This window comes from Acomys minous (genome assembly GCF_964271855.1).
Source record: "Acomys minous genome assembly, chromosome: 10".
Classification (NCBI taxonomy): Eukaryota; Metazoa; Chordata; class Mammalia; order Rodentia; family Muridae; genus Acomys; species Acomys minous.
Genome location: NC_140491.1, coordinates 61,424,860 through 61,447,223, shown reverse-complemented (window position 1 = coordinate 61,447,223; position 22,364 = coordinate 61,424,860). Strand labels below are relative to the sequence as shown.

At 52.0% G+C, this 22,364-nt stretch overlaps 1 protein-coding gene and 1 pseudogene across 3 annotated transcripts in view; both read right to left on the bottom strand.

Annotated features, from left to right (window-relative positions):
- The window catches only part of VAV2 (vav guanine nucleotide exchange factor 2), a 176,701-nt gene that overhangs the window by 28,094 nt on the left and 126,243 nt on the right, over positions 1 to 22,364 (bottom strand). For both annotated transcript variants that reach the window (XM_084799117.1, XM_084799118.1), the window contains exons 5-11: positions 12,878 to 12,980; positions 9,650 to 9,748; positions 8,118 to 8,186; positions 6,355 to 6,455; positions 2,772 to 2,871; positions 1,933 to 2,028; positions 1,240 to 1,308 (exon numbers count right to left, since the gene is read on the bottom strand). In XM_084799117.1, coding sequence (XP_084655243.1) covers positions 1,240 to 1,308; positions 1,933 to 2,028; positions 2,772 to 2,871; positions 6,355 to 6,455; positions 8,118 to 8,186; positions 9,650 to 9,748; positions 12,878 to 12,980 — 637 coding nt within the window. The remainder of the gene's footprint in view (positions 1 to 1,239; positions 1,309 to 1,932; positions 2,029 to 2,771; positions 2,872 to 6,354; positions 6,456 to 8,117; positions 8,187 to 9,649; positions 9,749 to 12,877; positions 12,981 to 22,364) is intronic.
- On the bottom strand, positions 11,148 to 11,710 carry LOC311607440 (small ribosomal subunit protein uS13-like; annotated as a pseudogene). The gene has a single exon. The product of its transcript is annotated as a small ribosomal subunit protein uS13-like (transcript).

The window sequence follows — 22,364 nt, the reverse complement described above, 5'->3', positions numbered from 1 at the left end:
GAGTCACGAGCTCTCAGTGAAATGTCAGAAGCTACCTGCTGCCTGGCAACTGAATGCTGGAAGAGTGTGGCCAGGCTGGGGCTCAGGGTGGCCCCTGTGCCTATGAATCAGGTGCCTCAGGAGTGGGTGGCTAACATCCAGTTGTATCTGCAGTGGGTAAGATGTTGTCCCTCTGAGGTAGTGACCTCAGTACTAAGCCAGGCACCCATGCTGACACAGAACACCCAAAACTGGTGCAAACTTTTCCAGCTGCACGAGGCCTGCTCCCTGAGCACCTCAGGCAGCCTTGAGATACTGTGTCCTCCCCATTGAGCCTGGCAGCCGTGTGGGGGACAGACTGCAGCTCCTCCCTCTTCAAATGAAGTGTCTTGGGAAAAGAAGAGGTCCAGGGACCAGAGGACTCCTCGGGGGCAGGTCAAGGCTGCAACTAACTGCTTCTACGGCACTGAAATGCCAAAGGGATCGCGCCCGTTTGTGGCACTGTACCTTGTGTAAGACATAGGAGTCCGTGAGAGGAAATGTATGGCTGTGGGGCAGCCTGACAGTCCCTTGGCTAAAGAGTCTGGAGGGGGACCTTCTTGAACAGTATCAGGATGAATGGGATGCCAGCAGGTGGATGAACATGCTGAGCATGTTCAGCAGGTGGAGGACATGCCTGAGCACACTGAGAAAGACTAGAACATTCCTAGGAACCTGAGGGTGACCAGGCTTTCCCGTTTTACAAAGCTTCAATAACGCCAGCCTGTTTCAGAGAGCAGGGGCAGCCACAAAGGCTCTTCAGGAAGACAGGGATGTGTGCTGAGCTCCTGACGGTCACAGGGTATCAAACAAGGCAGGTAATGGCTGAACAAGGGTCCTGGAAGCCGGCGTGTGACAAATAACCCTTAAGCAAGTGACTGAGGGACAGGGCACAGAACAGACCTTCAACAGCAGAAGCCCAGGCAGAAAAGAGGCACTCCAAGAAGGAGCTATCCCCTGAAAACCACTGATGGCTCCAGTGGACACCTGCAAACACAGGACATAGGGGGACAGGGGCAACTGCTGCTAAGCGAAGCTGGGGACTTTGGAGACATGGAGAAAACACTTAGCCTGCAGTTTTCGCCACCATCGTGTGAGCCTCACGGCACCCCTAGTGCCCTGTCTGGGTTACCCTGAGCAGATGTTGCACTCTGCCAAAGAGCTCAGTTTAGACCCGGGAACCCGGACACACCGATGTGGGCACTGCCTCACGTTACCCACCTGCATGGCCTCCAGTGCTTCTTTGAGCTGCTGTCGCTCTGGCCGGTCTGCAGAATGGCTCAGGAGTTCCTATGGGGGAGGGAGAGACGGGGGTGGGGTGGGGGGGTTAGGCAGGATGGATAGAGAGAGACAGACAGAGACAGATGGGGGGTGGGAGGCAGGCAGGGGTGGATAGAGAGACAGACAGAGACAGACAGACAGACAGAGACAGAGAGAGAAAGAGACAAAGAGAGAGAGGGAGGCAGGGATGGAGAGAGAGAGAGAGAGAGAGAGAGAGAGAGAGAGAGAGAGAGAGAGAGAGAGAGAGAGAGAGAACACTCAGGGTCAGCCCTCAGGGATCCAGTCCTGTCCCTAACCCTACCCAGCACACACACAGCAAGACCCTCAGGACAAAGCCTCCCACCAGCCCAGCTGCAGGCCCATCGGCTCAACTCCAACAGAAATGGGATCCTTTACATAGTGGGCGTCTCTGCCAGAAAGCTCAGAGACTCAATCAATCTGCACAGTAGCTCTCCTGCCCCTGGTCTCAGGGTGCTTTTCCGTCTCTTCCCACTATCCTAACGTTTCTTTTCTTATTCATAATTTTCCTTCCAGTTGCCATGACAGACTTTCATGGACTCTCTGATGCGCCCGTCACCCTGTCACGGCAGAGCCCGTGTGATATGGGAATGGTGAGCAGGTTGACACCCTCACCTTGAGCAGCAGGTGGTACTTCAGCACCCGCTGCACGGGCACCACCAGCAGATCTTGCAGCTTGAACTTGCCATCCTGGACCTTAAGCGTGCATTCCTGGTGTGAGAGAGCAGTGAGCAGATAAGGGGTACTCTCCCAGGGGTACCCCACTGCCAGCCACACAGAGAAAGAGACCTCAGCCTGGACTCTTGGCCTTCTAGAGTATGCATGTGGGTGGCATAGCATGTGGGCGGGACATATCACCCCTTACATCCTGGGACAAGCGGCACCCCACTGTCCAACAGTCCCTGCTGGGGCCAGGCCTTACAGAGCATGGCCTGTGGATTTGATATCTGCTCCCCAAGAAGACAAGAGGCTGTGAGGTTATGTAGGGTCCCACGGGGTGCACGGACAGGAGGAACAAGCATCACATACCACCAGCACTCAGGCTGGATCTCTGAAGACAGAGCTTTCCTGACCACGCAGGATGTGGTCGCTCCTGGACCTGGAGGCAAGGAAGAGCCAGGAAGGGCTCAAGGGAGAAACTAGCAGACAGAGGCAGATAAACTGAAGCCAGGGAAGGAGGCTCAGTGTATCAAGTAAGTCACCTAAATCCTGTCAAGGACCTGGGGTCAGCAGAGGCTAAGGTCAGTGTCACTGACTGAGATGGACTCGTCCTGGCCTCCACAGCCCCTAAGGCTTAGGCTGTGTTCTAGTTTGGGACATGTATTCTGGAATTGCCCCCAACAAAAGGGGGGAATTGCCACAAAAACAAAGATGGGTGTGGAGGGAAGCTGGTGTGTGTCTTGAGCCTTGGACAGCCAGCTGTGCCAGGCCAGAGTACTGGGATGCCCTGTTACCTCCACTTTCTGCCTGAAGTCCTCCCGGCTGGCGAGGAGCTGGTTCAGGGTAGTCTGAGCATGTTCCATGTGGCTGCAGTACTCTCCGTAGATCAGGAGTCTGAGGAGGGGACAGCAACATGTACACGGAGCTACACATGCGTGTGTGTGTACACACACACACACACACACACACACACACACACACACACACACACGGGCAACAATCACGTGAGACCTTTATACCTGCTTTCAGCCTGTATGGTGCACAGGCAACGTGAACACACATGTGCCCATGCATGTCTAAGATTCATGCAGCCGCAATACCCTGACTCTTTCTCAGGCAGGCTGGAGCGCCTACTGCCCAAGATGGCTCTGCTCCCCCTACTCCCTTCTAATTTCTCCTCATCCTTTAGATGAGCAGATTATAAGGAGGGCTCCCAAAACATTAGCAAAGGAGGGTTACCCATGTCCCCTAGTCAAGGAGGCCAACTCCTACAGGCCTACTTCGAGTCATGATCTATGTTTCTACCTCTGTTCTGGAAAGGAGCAGCTGGAGCAGAGAGAAGGCCCTGCCTACTGGGGCTCTCTGCTTGCCTCCAGGCCTAGCATGGGGGCCATTCATGGCTCATGTTCATCCTAAGGCCATGAAAAATGGGGTAGCCCCTGGTACTTCTTCAGGGGTGTCAACGGCCACAACCAGATACACAAGACCTGTGCCCAGCCAGAAGCAACAGGGTCCCAGCTGCCCTAGCCAGCTCTTCTGCTCCCCTCCACCCCTCCTCCCCATAGCCCACGTGTCACCATCTCTCCGTGCCATTCGGATTGCCCTTTTGGTACCATACACTAGTCCCTTCTTTGTCATCACCTGGTTCCATGTGCTGTCTCCAGGGGTGACAAGGGAGCAGCTAGCCCACGACTCCCTCCTGAGACTGCCCTGACTCACACATGAGCCCCTGTAAGGGTAGGCGGTGCCAAGTGAGAGTGTTATCCCGGGCAAGCATGAAAGCAGCCACCCCTCCCTACTAGGCTGCTAGTCTCTGGACGGCAGAGTTAAGGGTCCATTCTTCACCCAAGGTTACTGAGAAGCCCCAGTGAGCTGCCAAGATAGCGGGTGCTGTGTGTCAGCCTGGCGGACCCATACAAGAGCCTTATCGGGAGGCGGGGCCTATCCTTGGCCCCAGTTGGGCTCTAACAGCCTTGCAACAGCCCCTGTCCATTGGGACTCTTAATCCTTAGGCAACAGATACAGGTGCTTCCTGAGATGCTAGCTCCTGGGATGACCAGGCTGTCTCTAGGCAAGTCTCTAGTCCCTGGTGTGGTAGTTAGAATGTGAACACCTCCCCTCCATACGTTTGACTACTTGGTCCCCCAGGCGGTGGAACTGTTTGGGAAAGATTAGGCGGTGTGGCCTTTGTTGGAGAAAGCGCCCCTGGGGGTGGGCTTTGTTCCCTGGTGTTCTCTCTGCCTCCAGTTTGAAGATTTAGATGTGAGCTCTTAGCTGTTCCTAGCCCCATGCCTTTGTCCCACCACTGTGGTGGTTTGGATAAGAACAGCCCCTCAGAAGCTCATACATTCTAGTGCTTAGTCATTATGGAGTGGCATTACTTGAGAAGGATTAGGAAATGTTGCCTTGTTGAAGGAAGTGTGTCACTAGGAGTGGCCTTGGGGTTTCAAAAGCCCAAGCCAGGCTCAGTGTCTCTCCCAGCTGCATGCAGATGCAGATGTAGAACTCTTCAGCTACATCTCCAACATCCTGGCATCACAACATTGCTAGCTTGACAAGCATGACCCTGGTCAGGGCTCCTTGTTCATCCACGGGACCCCCAAAATGCCTTTGGCCCTACCTATCCTGAGAGATGCATGGCTACAATCCTAGCATAAGGAAGATAAAAAGGAGTTGCAGTCTTAAAATGGGCCTGGGGGTGGATGTTGAGTCTTTGCTGAGCACACGGAGTCCAAAACTGCTGTGTAGCATGACCCACCTGCCTCCTTGCCTACGTTGGGTTCAGGAATCACCGTGCCCTGAAGCCTTTGATGCAGCAAGCAGGGGGTTTCCTGCAGACTCTGCCCTGACCCTTCTGTCCATGCACAGAGTACTTCTAAGCACAGACTCTAGAGGCATACTTTTACTGTTCCTGAAAACTGAACAAATGGTTCACTCTGAGAGCGCTGGAGGAAGTTGTCTATGGAAATAAGTGTTAATGGGTCTTCATCTTAACCACCAACATTTAGTACTATTAAAACTACTGGAGGGCCTGGAGAGATGGCTCAGAGGTTAAGAGCACTGGCTGCTCTTCCAGAGGTCCTGAGTTCAATTCCCAGCAACCACATGGTGGCTCACAACCATCTATAATGAGATCTGATGCCCTCTTCTATAGGTGTGCATGTAGGAAGAGTACTGTATACATAATAATATAAATAAATCTTTTAAAAAAAAAGAAAGAAAGAAAACTACTGGACTGGGCAGTAGTGGCACATGCCTTTAATCTCAGCACTGGGAGGCAGAGGCATGCAGATATTTGTGAGTTCAAGGTCAGCCTGGTCTAACAGAGCAAGAAAAATATTGGGCCCAGAGAAATAACTCAGAGGTTAAGAATAATTCCAGCTCTTGCATAGGACCTATGTTAGGTTCCTGGCACTCATGTTGAGTGGCTTACAATTAAAACTCCAGCTCCAGAGGGATCTGATGCCCTCTTCTGGCCACCATGGGCACCTGCACTCTTGTGCACTTATCCACACACATACACATAATTAGAAATAAGAAAAAAAATCACTCATAACTTGGAAAAAAGGCCACAGAAACACACTTAACTTCATGCATCTCAGACAATACGCGTCTGTCCTGAACCACAGGCCCACCTTGGTATACTTCCATCTGACCACTGCTCTCTGTTGAGACTGGGGGCCACAAGGAGGGGAAGACATGACAGGACACCCAACAAATGAGCATCTTCACAGAGGAGGCACTTCAAAGCTTTGGGGAAATGTGGGTCTCTCTTGTGGTGGAAAGCACAAAGGCCTCCACCTCTGCTCTGTATCAGGCCAACCTCCATCCACTCCCTGCTGGAGAGCTACAGAGCATGTGAGCATGCGTGGCTAAAAGGGGGTCACGGGCAAAGAGGTGTGGCCTCCGCACTTCCGGACACCAACTTCTGATCCCACCAAAGAAGAGGCCCTGTTCCCAAACAATCCCCAGAGTGTCAGGGATGGAGTGGAGCATGTCAAGTAACCCAAGCGCAATGCTTACTTGGGTTTTAGGCTTAGTGGCTACAAACATTAGCCACCATGATCCCAATAAGCTAGAGATGCAAAGAGGGTTGCAAGGAGCACCCAAGTCTCTACTATCTAAGTGAGGCTTGGAAGGGTGGACGTTCCCAGCCCTCCAAGCTGTGATGGAGAATTGGTGGGTAACAACCCTGGTTACAAGGAGGAACAAGGATCCAGATATGAGTGGCCCCCTGCTTCAGTCCCCAGAATGTAAGGCTACACGTTGGGGAACCGCCCTGCCTGTCAGCCTGCCTGGGGATGGTGTAGAGAGGTATACAAGATCTCCCAAAGATGGAAGACAGCTGAGGCTCCGGTCCAGCCAGCTGTCACTCACCTTTCCTTGAATTCTAGAAAGACCTTGGCCAGGGTACTGCCACCAGCCATCATGGACACATCGATGGCTCGAAGAAAGCTGTGATGCACCTTGATGAGGTCCTAGAGGAGAGCAGGGTGAGTGTACAGCCAGGCACAGCCAGGCCCCACTGGCCAAACACACCCATGAGGTGCTGTAGGGCTGGCCCAAGCCTGTGAATGCTCGTGTCACTCAGCAGGAAGCTTCTGGCAGGCATGTCTACTTTTTGTCTTTTTGTTTTATTTTGTTTTGTTTTTGAGGCAGGATATCTCTGCATGGTCCTGTCACTCATTCTGGGAACCAGGTGGGCCTTGAACTCAGAGATCTGCCTGCCTCTGCCTCCCAAGTGCTGGGATTAAAGGTGTGAGACACCACCACTCGGCTTTCTAACTTTCTGACATTGCAGCCCAGGCCATCAACAGAGTTGGCACTCAAGGCTCACACAACTTAAGTACAAAAATATAACACGAGCCGGGTGTGGTGGCGCACGCCTTTAATCCCAGCACACGGGAGGCAGAGGTAGGTGGATCGCTGTGAGTTCGAGGCCAGCCTGGTCTACAAAGCGAGTCCAGGACAGCCAAGATAACAGAGAAAACCTATCTTGAAAAACGTGTGTGTGTGTGTGTGTGTGTGTGTGTGTACACATATACATATACATATATATACATATACATATACATATATATACATATACATATATATATATATATATATATATATATATATATATATATATATATATATAAAACACTGCAAAAGAAATCTTAGAATGTTGTAAGTAAATCTGAGAGTTAGTGTCGGGCTGCACCCTGCCTAGGCCATACACCGCCCCCGACCCCCCACTCTGAACCACAGGTTGGACACCCTATCACAGTACCCAGCACACAAAGAAGCTAGAGCACATTGCTGTGATGCAGTGCAGGGTGCTGCCCGGACCTGAACCAGGGCCCGGGGACATATGGCAGCTGCCTCAGGACAGACTTGCTATCGGAAGATGGAGAAAGCAGTGTGGCTGTTCTTAGCTAGCAGCCTCATGGCCTCCCTGCCGCTCTACGATGTGGCCTGCGTCCACTCAGCTCAGTGTTTCCTTGGCCTGGAGGAAGTAGGCTTCCACAGGTTTTACAGCAGATACAGAACGGTGCTCAGCACACTAGCCACCCCCCCCCCCACTCCTCCCAGCTTCTCTACTGTCCCAAGCCATTTGCCCTGGTTGAGACCCAGACAGTCGAATGGACACTCTGCTCAGCCCTGTGTGGGAGAGTAAGACTCCCCTACCCCCGCCGCCACACTCCAAGTCCTTGAGCCAATGGGAGGTGGTAAGGAGCCAGAAGCAAGCAGCATGCTCTGGGGGCATCCACTCATGTGTGGCATCTGGAGTTGTAAGCCAGCTGCCTGAGCAGGTTAACCTTCGCACAGGGTCATCCGGTGCACACAAGTGCTCAGACACCTGCAGGGCAGAGCAGGTGTGAAGCATGCTTCCCTCTGTGTTAGCAGAAGCCTCGCTAATAGTCCCCTCCAGAGCTGTGCAAACCTGTACGCAGATGACAACTAACACAGCAAGTCACATGGACAACGCTCAGGCCACACCAGATGCCTCATCTTCTGCCTCCTGAAGCCACTGTCCCCAGTTTGGGAAGCTATCCCCCCATCTGTCAACCACAAGCCAGCCACAGCTCTGGCAGGCCCCGGGGAGATTGTCCTGGGAGACAGTTGCATGCCTGGGAAGAGCATGCCAGAAAGCTTACCTCCAGGTTGATGAAGACGGCAGCCATATCCGCCGGGCTCAGCACCGGCCGCAAGGGGCCCATGTAGTTCTGGAAGGAAGAAGTTTATGCTATAGCTCAGTATGCACGGCGCTTGCCACAGTCAAAGCCAAAGCTGCCAGGCACAGGAAGGCACTCAGCGCTCACTAGGCAGCACACGAAGAGAGGGCAATATGGGACTGCACAGTGGGCAAGGCAGGCTGGGACCAAGACCACAACCCACAGCACAGCTCTGCAGAGACCACAGTAAGGCCGGCCTGGGCCAAGGGGCAGTGTATCCCAGGACCCTTGGATGGTGGCTCCTCACCTCACCATTGTGGCTGCCCTGGGGCAAACTCCACACCAGAGAGCAGCCAAGAGGATTTCAGCCTGGCAGTGCTGTTGCTCTTTACAAAAGGACACAGATGCATCAGGAAGATTAAAAAGTCAGAGCTACTCCACTAGGAGGTGGTGGGGGCTAATCGGATGGGTGCAGGTCACTGCCAGCACTAAGGCCCATCTCATCCAATGGGTTACACTCCTGGCCACCAGCAAAGGCACCAGTGTGCCCCAATGGGCAAAGGGAGGCTTAGAGAACTTTGCTCAAGATCTGGCCTCATGGGGCTGGAGAGATGGCTCAGTGGTTAAGATCACGGGATGCTCTTCCAGAGGTCCTGAGTTCAATTCCCAGCAACCACATGGTGGCTCACAACCATCTATAATGAGATCTGATGCCCTCTTCTGGCCTGCAGGTGTACATGTAGACAGGGCACTCATAAACATAAAAACAAAAACAAAACAAAAAAACAAAACAAAAAAGACAAGATCTGGCCTCATAGGTTCAAACCTACAATTGCAGTCATGGCTGGCTTATCCGGAAACACAGAAGAAATACTGGGGAGGCTAGGAGGCTTTCTACAGAAGGGAAGGGAGACTCGTTTGTGTGGGAAGATGATGGCGAGGTATAGGGGCTGCTATCCCAGCGTGTAAGTTGTTACAGTGGTTCTTAACCTTCCCACTGTGCTGTGACCTTTTAATATAGTTCTTCACACTGTGGTGACCCCCCCCAGCCATAAAATTATTTCATTGATACTTCATAACTGCAATTTTGCTACTGCTATGAATCATAAGGTAAATATCTGTTATGATGCAGGACATCTGAATTGAGACACCCCCAAGAGGGTTGCAACCCATAGGTTGACACCCGCTGGCCTAGAGTCACTTGAGAAAGGAGCTGGAATGGAGGCACTGCCAGGCTCAGCCTGTCCTGTGGGCGCGTCTGTGGGGAGCCGGCTTGATTATTAGTTAATGCAGGAGGACCCCGTCCACTCTGAGCAGCACCAGCCCCTGCCCAGGGGTCCTGGACTGTTTAAGAAAGCTGGTTAAACATGAGCCTGTGCAGCCGGTAAACAGCTTTCTGCACGGTTTCCCCTTGAGGTCCTGCACCGATTCCCTGCGTGGGGACTGTAATCTCAAAGTTAGGGTGAAATGAACTCCCCTCTACCCTGGGCTTCCTCCGCATAAAGCGGTCTCACCTTCTCGATGTCCTCCAGGGTGCGGTAGTACTTGGCCTCGGTCTCCTGAATCTCTAACAAGCAGCAGCTTCTTTTGTCATCCTCAGTCATGCCCATTTTCTGAAGGAGACATGAGACGTGAGGCAGGACCTAGCCACCCAGGTACCCACTGCAGGCCATCTGTCTGTCTCTTGAGTGCCTGGCTATCTGCCCTACAAACAGGATGACACCTTCCCAATATGGCCACAAGCTTACTGAGTGCACAGTGGGGGTCACAGCCCCTTCCTGTTATCTGTGGTTGAGGAAACTGAGGCACATGAATAGGAGAGGGCGTAATGAGAGTCAGCACCAAGGCAGGTGTGGAGGCCTCTAGACTCCTGAGCTCTCAGCCCTGACTCTGGGACAAAGGCCTCACTAGAGGAAGGTACCACATACAGGTGAGGTGTCCTCATGGCACTTGTGTGAGTGGGTCAGCCCTGTCCAGCAGCTGGCACTGACTAACTCCTTGGAGACCCACAGCTGACCCATTCTGGCTTCCCAACACCAAATGTCCCACAGGCCAGACTTTTGGAATGAGCCACACACCTCCAACCAGAAGGCCTGAGGTAACAGCTCATCAGTGGTTCACCTGGGGACATACCTCTATAGCAGGGAGGACAGGGCCTGACTGGGAGACGGCCTGTACTGGGTAGAGGGAGGCGGGCTGTGGTGAGATTTAGAGATGTTTTCTTTGGTTCTCCAAGCACAGAGAGCCTGGTCTGCGCTCCCAACGACGCTGAAGATGCAGCACTGGACAGGTGCCTACCCAGCTACCCTCCTGTTGGTCCTAAGAGGGCCCCCCCTATGCTGTGCACTGCAGCATTCTCAAGTGCTGTGCGACATGGAGCTGAGGCTTGGTGAGGGCCATCGCTATCTGAGGCTGCGTAGGATTTGGGGGGGGGGCACATGGATGGATCTCAATCCAAGATCCTATCCAATCCTGTGTGCCTGGCAGTGTCTCACCAAGAACATGGTCCAACCCTTTCTCTATGGCCTCTGCCACCTTCCCCACAGGCCACTCAGCCTCGTCTTACCTGCAACTTACCTGCATGTATCTGATCTGAATGCATGGAAGAGCAAACAAGATTGAACCAGTCAGCAGTGCCCACTGTCCTCTAAGGGCCACCACGGACAGCCCACCCACTGCCACCCCAAACTCCAACAGCTATGTCACAGCCCTTCCCAGAGCCCAGTGGGGAAGGGCCCAGACCACAGCATAAGGACAAGTCAGTCTCCGTGCTGATCCTCGCTGCCTTTAACCTCACGTCACAGAAACCGCATTCCAATTTACCTCCCACTTAGACAGTTTGCTTCAGCTAGTTCCAGACATGATGAGAAGGTGGGAGAACTTGTTGTTGTTTCTCTCAGCATCCCTAGAGCAAGAAGTCTACATCCCCTCTGTGGATGGACTAGACACCCCAAAAGATCCAGCACCAGCACTGGACGTTAGAGCATCGGCTGTCCTTTTTTTTTTTCCTTCCCTTCAGGTATATAAACTATTTACTGACAGCAAAGGCCCAGAGACTTATTTCTTCTTGGACACACCCACACTGCGGCCCCGGTGGCCAGTGGTCTTGGTGTGCTGACCTCGGACACGAAGACCCCAAAAGTGGCGCAGACCCCCGTGGGTTCTGATCTTCTTCAGTGGCTCCAGGCCCTCACATAGCTTGTTGTCCAGACCGTTGGCCAGGACCTGGCTGTACTGTCCATCCTTCACGTCCTCTGTCTGCTCAAGAACCAGTCTGGGGTCTTGTACTGTTGTGGATTCTGCATGACGGTGACCACACGCTCCACCTCATCCTCCGTGAGTTCTCCAGCCCTCTTGGTGAGGTCAATGTCTGCTTTCCTCAACACCACATGAGCATATCTGCGCCCCGCACTCTTGATGGCAGTGATGGCAAAGGCTATTTTCCGCCGCCCATCGATGTTGGTGTTGAGTACTCGCAGAATGTGCTGGAACTTCTCGGGGATCACTAGAGACATGGCGGTGGTACAAGCGGCGTCCTTTAGGCATAGACAGGCATGTCCCCCCGGACCTGGGGTTCTTCAGGACCAGGGACAGTGACAGGCTCCGGGGAGTGCTGCAGGAGTCTCAAGAGCCTGATAGCTGAGCACAGGAACCCCTCAAACATGGCCACAGGCCACTGTGCCTGCATACTGGTATTTACCCCTAGTGTACACAGCTTGATGAGGACTTGAGAATAATGAGTGCTTAACCAACCTGGTGGGACTTCCCAGGCCACCTCAGGAGAGCTCTGGGAAAGCCCTGAGCAGGCTTTCTACACTGAAACCTCTCCCACGTGCCCTGGACAAGCAGGAGCCCTGAGCATGATGGGAAGGAGACCATTCATTAGACTCTCGGGGACAAACGTGCACAATGTTCTCCAGGGTGGTGTTCTCCAGGGCCCCAGTACAGCCGTCCATCTTGCCTCAGAAGACAGGCACGCAGCAGGCTACCACTAGCCTGGGAAAGGCTCTCGAGGCTCTTTAAGATTCTTTTCTCAGCGTTTTGTTTCTCTGCCACCAGCTGGAGGCTCCCACACAGATGGGAGACAGAAATATTGGCTTTTGATAAATTTCCCACTTCTTCAGGAACACAAATGCGTTGAAAAGCCTCTATAACTGACAAGTGGCAAGGTGCCCACCTTTGGGGAGTCCAGGGGTGTGTGGGAGCTATGGCCCCTCTAGGGCCCGCCTCTCTGCATCCCTCCAGGGCGGAACCCCCACCTTCCTTACAGCAGCTGTTGGCAATAAGCCGGAGCTGGCACAAACCGTCGTCCGCAAGATCATTAGCCAAGGCTGCGTGAAAATAAATGCCCTTCAACATAAAAGGCGCGCAGCTGGCCGACTGCGCCCGCACCGGTCTCCTCGTTCTCCGCACAAAGAGGTACAATGAAGTGTGCTTAGTGGCACTGTGTTAGACTGAACACAGCGTTACTATTTTAAGGCTCTCCAGATAGGCAGGACTGAGAGCCTTCTAAGGAATTTTGTATGCACCCTGCTGTAGGGACTCAACAGCCATAGGGCACCTCAGGGCGTCTCAGTGAGGCTACAAGGACACTATAGGGGAAGCTCAGGGGATTGGCAAGGGCCCAGGTCTGTACTCAGGCAGCTCCCATGGGAAGGTCCAGACTCCTGTAGCGGGGTGGGGGAGTGGGAGGGGAAGGGGGGGAAGGGGAGGCAGGGCGTGGGAGGGTGGGCGGTGCTCACCATGGGCTGCTGCACCTCCACCTTGATGATGTCCTCATAGATGTCGTCACCTTCATCTTCACACGGGACACAGTCGTAGATGTCCTCACCCAGGTCATGCTCGCTGCACAGGGAAAGGTGGGTGAACAAGGAAGGAAGGTCCAGCCACCTTGCCCTAGGCTCCCCATCTACACAGCGGCATGCCTCGGTGAGCGCGTCTGAATCAGGCTGGGCAGAGGCTGCCAGGGAGATCTGCCTGTCTTGGAAGGCTCTCCCTCTCCCGCCCCGCCCCCCAGCGATGCCACAAGCCTGGAGTAAATGCTAGAGACACACCAGCAAGGGGCCCTGCTGTGAGACACCTCCTTTCTTTCACTGGGATCCTCTGTAGCTGATCTGTATAAATGCCCAGCTTGCCGGGCATAGTGGCGCACGCCTTTTAATCTCGGCACTCGGGAGGCAGAGGCAGGTGGATGGCTGTGAGTTCCAGGCCAGCCTGGTCTACAATGCAAGTCCAGGACAGCCAAGGCTACACAGAGAAACCCTGTCTTGAAAAAAATAAAAAATAAAATAAAATAAAATAAATGCCCAGCTCAGACACCAGAACAGAGTCTTAGCCTGTGTCCAGAAGCCCCAAGTGCTCTGAGAAGCTAGCCCAAGGTCTCCACCATCAGCCCCATCATGAAGGCCAAAGATACAGGATCCACATACGGCTGCCTCTCACATATTGTAGACACCACACAGAATGGAGGAATGCAGAGAGACACATGTCATGCCCCTTTCCAGACCAGCACCCAGGAAAGTGAAGACCAGTTTAAAACCTGGGGAAGTTTTGATTCTGCCCACCGCTCCTTGGCCTCCCCCAAGCTACCCAATGAGAATAAATTAACACAGACTATCAACCAGACAGGTTGAGTGAGACTGCCTTGAATGGGCTTATTTGAGTGCTTGGCCCCTAGTTGGTGGAACTGTTTGGGGAGGATTGGGGGTGTGGCCTTGCTGGAGGAGGTGTGTTACTAGAGGTGGACTTTGAGGTTTTCAAAGGCCCATGCCAAACCCAGTCCAGTCAGTCTTTCAGGCTTTCTCTCCCTTCCCTCCCCGCCCCCACCCCTCCTCCACACCTTCTCCACTCCGCCTCTAAGCTCTCAGCTACTGCTGCCATGCTCCCCACTGTGAGCATCATGGTCTCACCCTCTGAAACTGTAATGATTTGATTTCTTTTATAAGATGTATTAGCCATGGTGTCTCTTTCCAGCAATAGACCCTCTAAGCGTGCCTGAGGGGGGTCTCTGGGTCGGACTGACTGAGGTGGGAAGAGCCACCTTGAATGGGGATGGTGTTACTCCATGCGCTGGGAACCTGACTGCACAAAAAGGAGAAAGCAAGTTGAACATCAGCAGTTGCACGCACGCACGCACATGCACCACACACCTGCTTCCTGACTGTGGGTGCAATGTTTATATCTTAAACAACAGCAGGAAGCAGAGAGTGCACAGAAAATGGTCTTAATGTTTAATGGCTTTGAGAGTTTAACAAAATGTCTTCAAACTCTCAGAGCAGGCATCTAGTGACACACTCCCTCCAGCAGGGCCCTACCTCCCAAACACTGCCAGCAACTGGAACCAAGTATTTAACTGCCCGAGACTGTGGGGGATGCTTATTATTCAAGTCACCACAAGTACCCCCCTGCAAGAATGCTCTGCGCCCCCCTGCCTATGTGTGTAGGGTTCCCCAGCACCAGCTGGAGCTAGCGCAGTCCTCAGCCGCCCTTCCCACCTGCCTTGTGCTAGCTGATAAAACATCTGCCTCACACTTCAGCAACCTCTCCTTTGCTCTGAACCCTCCCCACCATGTTGCAGGTCTCCTCAAGCAGTCTGCCTGCCATCCCATGGCCACTGCCTCAGAGGAGGTAACTGTGCTCCAGTGTTCAGAGGTACAGGTGGGGAGCCCTGTGCTGGGTAGCAGTGAGCTCCCACAGACTGAGGGACAGGTGGGAGGGTGCTGCTTTGGGTGCCCCAACCTACAACCACTGGTCAGAGGACCTGGCTAACATGAGACAAACACTCTACAACAGTTACATGGAGAACTGCCCACCTACTCTTGTGCCTTCTGAATACCCACACCAAATTTCTTATTGTTTGGTTTTTTCTGGTTTTTTTTTTAAATGGTTTTCTGAGACAGGGTTTCTCTGTGTAGCCTTGACTGTCCCGGACTCACTTTGTAGACCAGGCTGGCCTAGAACTCACAGCGATCCACCTGCCTCTGCCTCCTAAGTGCTGGGATTAAAGGCGTGTGCCACCACGCCCAGCTTCTGGTTTTGTTTTTCAAGACAGTCTCAACTCTGTAACCCAAGCTGAGTTAGAACTCACATTGGAGCCCAGGCTAGCCTCAAACTCATGACAACCGTCCTCCCTCACTAGCCGGCCTCCTTTTTTTTTTTTTTTAAGCTTTCAGTTATTATTGTGTATGTGCACATGGTGGGGAGGTACATGTGTGACAGTGCGTGTGGTGGCCATATCACTTTGTGGACACCTTTATTTTAGGCTCCAGAGATCTAACTAAAGCACTAAGCTTGTGTGCAAGCATCCACCCTCAGACCCATCCCACTTATGCACCAACTTAGTGTTTTGTTTTCTTTTGTTTTGGGTTTGGGTGTGTTTTTTCGAGACAGGGTTTCTTTCTCAGCGTTAGCCTTGGCTGTCCTGGACTCACTTTGTAGACCTGGCTGAGCTCAAACTCACAGCGATCCACCGGCCTCTGCCTCTCGAGTGCTGGGATTAAAGGCATGCACCATCATGCCCAGCCAACTTAGGTTTTTAAAAGCCACTTGTTCTTTGTAGACCCACAAAATTTTTAGAGATGGCTATTTTGAGCATTAAATAGTACACATGTGCTGGCGTGCGTGTGCGCGCGTGCACACACACACACACACACACACACACACGCATGCACTCGAGCACATGCACACGCGCATGCTGAAGCCTCAACTCCAACCAACTCCTCCTGGCTCTTCTCCCTGCCTGCACTGGGGCATCATAAATGGTGGACAGACACTGGGGTGCACACCGTCTCCTGCCATGCAGGGCTCACACTCAGAGTTCAGGCTCACCTCAGAACATCCTGTGTTCTTTCCAGCTGACTAATCAGAGGGTCCAGCCCTAGGCAGGTCTGTCGGTCTGTCTATCTGTCTGTCACCAGAGTAACACAAATCACCTCCCCAGCCTCTCTGGCTCTGTGCCAAGGGTATGGCCCTGTCACTCTACCCTCCAGTCTCCTGGCCAGGTGAGGGCATCAGGGTCCTTTCTGGCCGATAGTAGTCAGCCAAACTTCTGTCATGCAACAGAGCGAGGCTGGAGGCAGAGCTGCTGTCTAGAATTCCAACCACGTGGAACTGAGGGAAACAGATGCTTCCAGGCTTCAGAAGCAGACGGCTCACGGCAGATGACACACCTCCCTATCTGGAGACAGATACCAGCTTCGCTCCAACGGGCTGGGGGGAAGGAAGTGATGAGCAGAGAGCTTTGACAGTTACATATTCCACAAGCCAGTGAAAGGGGTCAAATGGGTGAAAGTTGAGCCTGAATGGGGTCTTGCAGGCTGGAAACCAGCCAACATTGGAACCTTCACTTTCTCTCTAACCTCACCTTGTGAGGGTATCCAAGACAATTCTGGGACTCAGGCCCCAGCCAGCTAGGTTCCTCGCCAATAAAGATGCGTGCAAAAGTCCTACCTCAGACTTACTGCAGCCAGCTCTTGAGGTATGAGTAGCTCTTAGCTCTACCAGGGGCCTGACTCCTAACTCTCACTTGAAGGTGGAATGGCTGGAAGCTCTACTGTGTCCTTAGAGCCCTGCTCTGACTCATAGGGAAACACGCACTCGTGTCCCACACACTCTCTGCTACTTGGCTTTGAAGCCTTTGGCAGATGGATGCACAGAGGAGCAGGCGGCATATGCTAACCTTGGGTGGGCGGGGCCAGCCCCATCCTAGCCCACCAAGGCAGTGAGGTTCCAGCAGTTCCTAGTCAGATGAGGCTTGAATGACACCATCAAATCTCCCATGAGCCTGTGGGCTTTGGCAAAGGTGGCTCCTCACTAGGTAAGCTCTCGGCACCCTTCACCCGCAGCTGACTCTCCATACCAGCTACACACACCTGCATCCACTGGCCTCGTGAGCAATGACATATGGTGGCTTTTCATGGTGGCTTTGGTAAGTATGACTTATAAAACTAGAAAAGTTTTCGTTGACCACTAAAGGGACTGTCCAACTCCACCTTACCACAGAGCCCTTGATCCCCTCTCCAATTCCACACCCCTAACCTGCCTCCTGGCTGATCCTCAATGACTTCCTTCCTCACTGAGAAGTCAGCAGCAGACAGCCCTTTCCTTTGGCATCTGGCTTCTGGTCCCATGAAGTCTTGCATCTGGTCCTTGGCAGTGCTGAATGAGTGGAGCTTGTGATCCAGTCTCCCTTTCTATGGGTACCAGGCCACTTAAAAGTATAACTCTTGTAATGCCAACACTAGGCAGGCAGGGAGAAGCAGATCTCTGGGGCTTCCTAGCCAGGCTGGCCAACTTGGTGAACGCCATGCCAGTGAGAGAGAGACCCTGTCTCAGACTACAGGGAGAGCTGGAGGGCTGGGCCCAGAGATATTGACAGCACATTCTGCTCTTGCAGAGGACCCAAGTTTTGCTCCCAGCACCCACACTGGTTGCTCACAACCGCCTAACACTAGCTCCAGGGAAGCTAATGCTCTCTTCTGAACTCTGTGGAAATCTGCTCTCGAACTTGCACATGCCACCATCCAACATAGAAAAACAGAGTAACTCTGAGGCTGGAGAGGGGTTAAGAGCACTGACTGGTTGTACAGAGGACCTGGGTTCAGTTCCCAACATCCACATGGCAGCTCATGACAATCTGTAACTCCTGTCCCCAGGGAATCCATTGCCTTCTCCTGGCCTCCATGAGCTCTGTACACATGTGGTGCATGTACATACATGCAGGCAAAACACACATACACACAAAAAGAAACAGATCTTTAAAATATATTTTTAAAAATTTGTTTTTGTTTTTTGGGACAGGGGTTTCTCTACACAGCCTTGGCTGTCCTCGAACTCACTCTATAGACCAGGCTGGCCTCGAACATCCACCTGCCTCTGCCTCCTGAGTGCTGAGATTAAAAGAGTGCACTACCACATACATCATTTAAAAAAAAAAAAAACTTTTTTTTAAAGAAAAACAATGGATGGCACCTAAGGAAAGACACCCAAAACCCAATAAGAGGCAGGCTTCTCTTAGAAGCATCTGCCCAGTGTCCCACCCCTCCCAGAAGCAGGTGCAGACTCCCATGACCTCACATCTCCAGCTCCAGCTATGCTTTTCAGTTCAGCCACTGAAATGGACAAGCATTTATTTTGCATTTTCCTACTGGGTACTACTGGTCGTTCAAAACTCCTGTGTACTTGTAAATCTTGGAAGTTTTCTTTGTTGAATTTTAAACTATCTCGTTACATACCGCAATTAAAGCTTTAGCATATGTTTGGTGACAACCTTTCACCCCATCTCAAGATTGATATTTGGTTTTTTATGTGTCCTGATAAACATTTTTTTTTTCATATATACAGTTGTTCTGTCCCTGTCTATCCATGTACCACATCTGTACCTGGTGCTTTCAGAAGCCAGAATGGATGTATTGTTCTTGGCTGGTGCCATAGTTTGAGCAGGACCCCTGGGCCCAGATCTGCCCATCATAATGTTCTTCTTGTAGGTTTCTAGGACCCTCTGGGTCCTTCTATTTCCCCATTCTTCTTCTTGCTTCTCTCACCTAGAGTCCCAATACGTGTAGCAAACTTTGAATCCCTAGCCAGACCTAGCCAATGGACAGGACATTCTCCACCGTTGAGTGGAGAGTGGGGACTGACTTTCACACAAACTCTGGTGCCCCCCAGATTTGACCACGTCCCCTGAATGGGGAGGCCTGGTGACACTCAGAGGAAGGATAGCAGGTTACCAAGAAGAGACTTGATACCCTATGAGCATATATAGGGGGAGGAAGTCTCCCTCAGTCACAGTCATAGGGGAGGGAAGTAAGGGGAAAATGAGAGGGAGGGAGGGAGGAATGGGAGGATACAAGGGATGGGATAACAATTGAGATGTAATATGAATAATTAATAAAATTTTTTAAAATGCAAAAAAAAGCTAGAATGGGCTTCTTTTTTATTTATTTATTTATTTATTTATTTATTTATTTATTTATTTTTGGTTTTTCGCGACAGGGTTTCTCTGTGTAGCCTCAGCTGTCCTGGACTCACTTTGTAGACCAGGCTAGCCTCGAACTCACAGCGATCCTAGAATGGGCTTCTAAGAACTGGAGTTGCAGGTGGTTGTGAGCCGGGCACACGGGAGCTGGGCACACAACTCAGGTCATCTGCGAGAGCAACAAATGTTCTTGGCCTCTGGGCCACCTCCCTTGCCCCTGTTAAGCACTTATTCTTAACTGAACAATGCCCAATTTCTCAGATTTTTCTTCTATGCCTCCCCAATTATATCTGTAGTCCTGTATAAGAACTCCTATATCTTACCTAGGAAACTGTGCTTTCTTCTGACATCTTCTAAGACCCGCACAGCTTCAGCGCGTCTGTTCAGGTGTCAGATCCACCCGAATGAACAGGTTTTATGTTTAATATCCCACGGGAATGTCCATGCGTTCCAGAATAATCTTCCCAGGACTTTCTTCTTTCTGTTAGGCTGCTTAAACACCCTGGACAAAACTTCCATCTCATCATATAACTCTGGGTCTCTTCCAGAACTCTCGGTAGTGGCCTCCATGGGTACTCACCTGCCCCTATGCAGACAACGCTGTTTCACTTCAATTTATAGAAACGTTTGTGATGGGGTCTAAGACCTCCACACACAATGGCCTGTTGGGTAAGGGTGCTTGCCACTAGGCCTGGCAACACAAGTCTCATTCTTAGGCTCCACACAGTGGAAGCAAAGAACTAGTCTCCACACACCGTCCTTTGAAACTCCGCTGCAGGCCATGACACTTAATTGTGCTAACTGAATACCGGACACTATGAATAATATGCAAGGAGATTCCAGATCCTGATGTCATGTTTATTCTTAGAGTGAACCTAGCTGGACTCGAACTCTGTCCTCCTGCAGAGGGCAGAGCTGACGTGGCTGCTGGACTCGGCTTCCAGCTGCCCTCTAAAACTCTTGGGATATGGGTTGGTTCTGGGGCTTCTGCTCACTGAGAGCCCTGCCTCCCAGCACTCAGTGGTTTTCCTAGCCCAAAGTTTCAAACTCTTACTCGCTCCTCCCACAAAACAGTTTTAAAGGCCCGAAAGCCACATGGGTCAGGCCGGTTACAGCAACAGCTCTGCTCCTCAGTACCATTTCTGTCACTATGTCAGAATACCCTGACAGAAACAGTGTCAGAGAGAAGGGGCTTGCTTGGCTCATGGGTCCAGCTTCCAGTCTTTGTTGAGAGGAAGCCAGGCAGCAGGAACCTGAGGCAGCCAGTCACATCACATCCACAGTCAAGACCAGAGAGCCATGAATTACCTGTGCATCTGAACGCTCGGCTCATTTTCTCCACTCTAAGAGAGCCCATGGTCCCCGGGCAGGGGATGGTGCCACCCCCAGTGGACTAGGTTTTCCAATCTCAAAGAACATTATCAATACAGCCCCTCATAGACACGCCCAGGGGACAACCTGATCCAGACAACCTCTCACTGATAGAGCCTTATGACGATATTCCTCCACTTTCCCTCAGCTTTTGGCTGCTGTCCAGTGCCTCTGAGTATATTTCTACGTATTTTCCTAAGTTTTGTCATTGCTGGCCGCAGAACGTTAGTGTCACCTTGCCATTTTGTCATTGCAGAAAGCCAGCCTTCCTTAGACATCAAGCAGCACCAGCACAAATGGAGGCTTAGAGGGTACCATCATGTGCAACAGTACAGTGGCCAGAGTCTCCTTCCTCGAGGGGACGCCTGGAGAAGCCCCTCTGATGGAATCATCAGGTAGGGAAGGGCAGACTCAGCTCTGCCCCTCTCTGGTCACAGAGCAAACAAGACCACAGGACTGGGAAGCTGGGAACACCATCACAGGACTGAGACACTGGGAACACCCCCTAATAGACACCCCAACATCACATGGCACTAAAACAGTGGGAACACCCCCTAACAGTCACCCCCAACATCACATGGTCCTGAGACACTGGGAACACTCCCTAGCAGATACCCCAACATATGGTACTGAGAAGCTGGGAACATCCCCCCAGCAGATACTCCAACATCACATGGTACTAAGGCACCAGGAACACCCCCCAGCAGGCACCCCAACATCACATGGCACTGAGATATTGGGAACACCCCCAGGGTGATCATCCAACATGTTATTCACTGCTGTGTTCTGCTCTTGCCTTCCCCAAAATCAATGGTGACCAGGAACATCCATCCTGGCAGGATTGTGTTTCACGCACCACTTCCCAACGGCTCTCTTAAACACCCTCAGGTCAAACGTGGTCAGCCAGAAGCAGAAGACGGGGCGGGGGCAGCAAAAGCTGGTCTGGTGCCTTAACCTAGGGCGTCAGGGCCTCAAAGTTGCAAACTGCACATCCCCTCTCACTCCACATCCCTTCCTGCGCAGACGCAGCCGCTCTGAGTCCTGCCTGTATCCTGGGCCAACACACAGCCAGGAGTGTGCCCCTGAGCAGACTTCCCACACTGATGACATCTGCACTCATACGATGCAGTCTCTGCCCATTATTTAATTAACTCAGGTCAATGAACAGCTTCGTGCATGTTACCAGCAATTAGAAAACCGCAGAACTGAAGTTTCACACATGCATGCTCCAAAGTACTGGAGAGGAAGAAATGAGGAGAACAGGCCAAGAGGTGAGCTTTTTTTTTTTTTAAATGAAAACAAAATTATCAAAGTAAAAGCAAGCATGGTAAGGTAACAGCCATAAGATAAGCTCAGCAATGACTATAAACAAGCAGTAAGCATTAATCAGATGCTTTTGGGTTGACCCATATTTATCCCAACATCAGTTCTGCACCCAAATCCTTGTGGATTCTTGGGTAGAGATGGCTTCAAGGGGGGAAATGGCAGGGAGACAGTGCTTAGATGAGAAGGGGTTACTGTGATGTCATTTGGTGAGGTGACAAGCTCAGGTTGTCACCTTGGCTACACGTGTGGAACCAAAACCCAAGCCGCCAGGCCCTTCTGTAAGGCATTTTCTTCATCTGTGAGTATCTGAGGAAAGAAGAGGCGTCCTGACCCTGGGCCACGTCCTGACCCTGGGCACGTAAGGAAGAAACTGGGGATTTTTGTTTTCTTGTTTTCGTCTGCTTGCCTTCACTCTTGCTGGCAAGTTCATCTACTCTGCTGCTGCTAACTCCAACTCCTTCAGGGTCCCAGCACAAACTGAAAACCAGCAGCTGGCCAGGGATCCCTCAGGACTCCAGCGCCAGATCGATACGGCTGAGATGTCGAGCGCTGGGGGA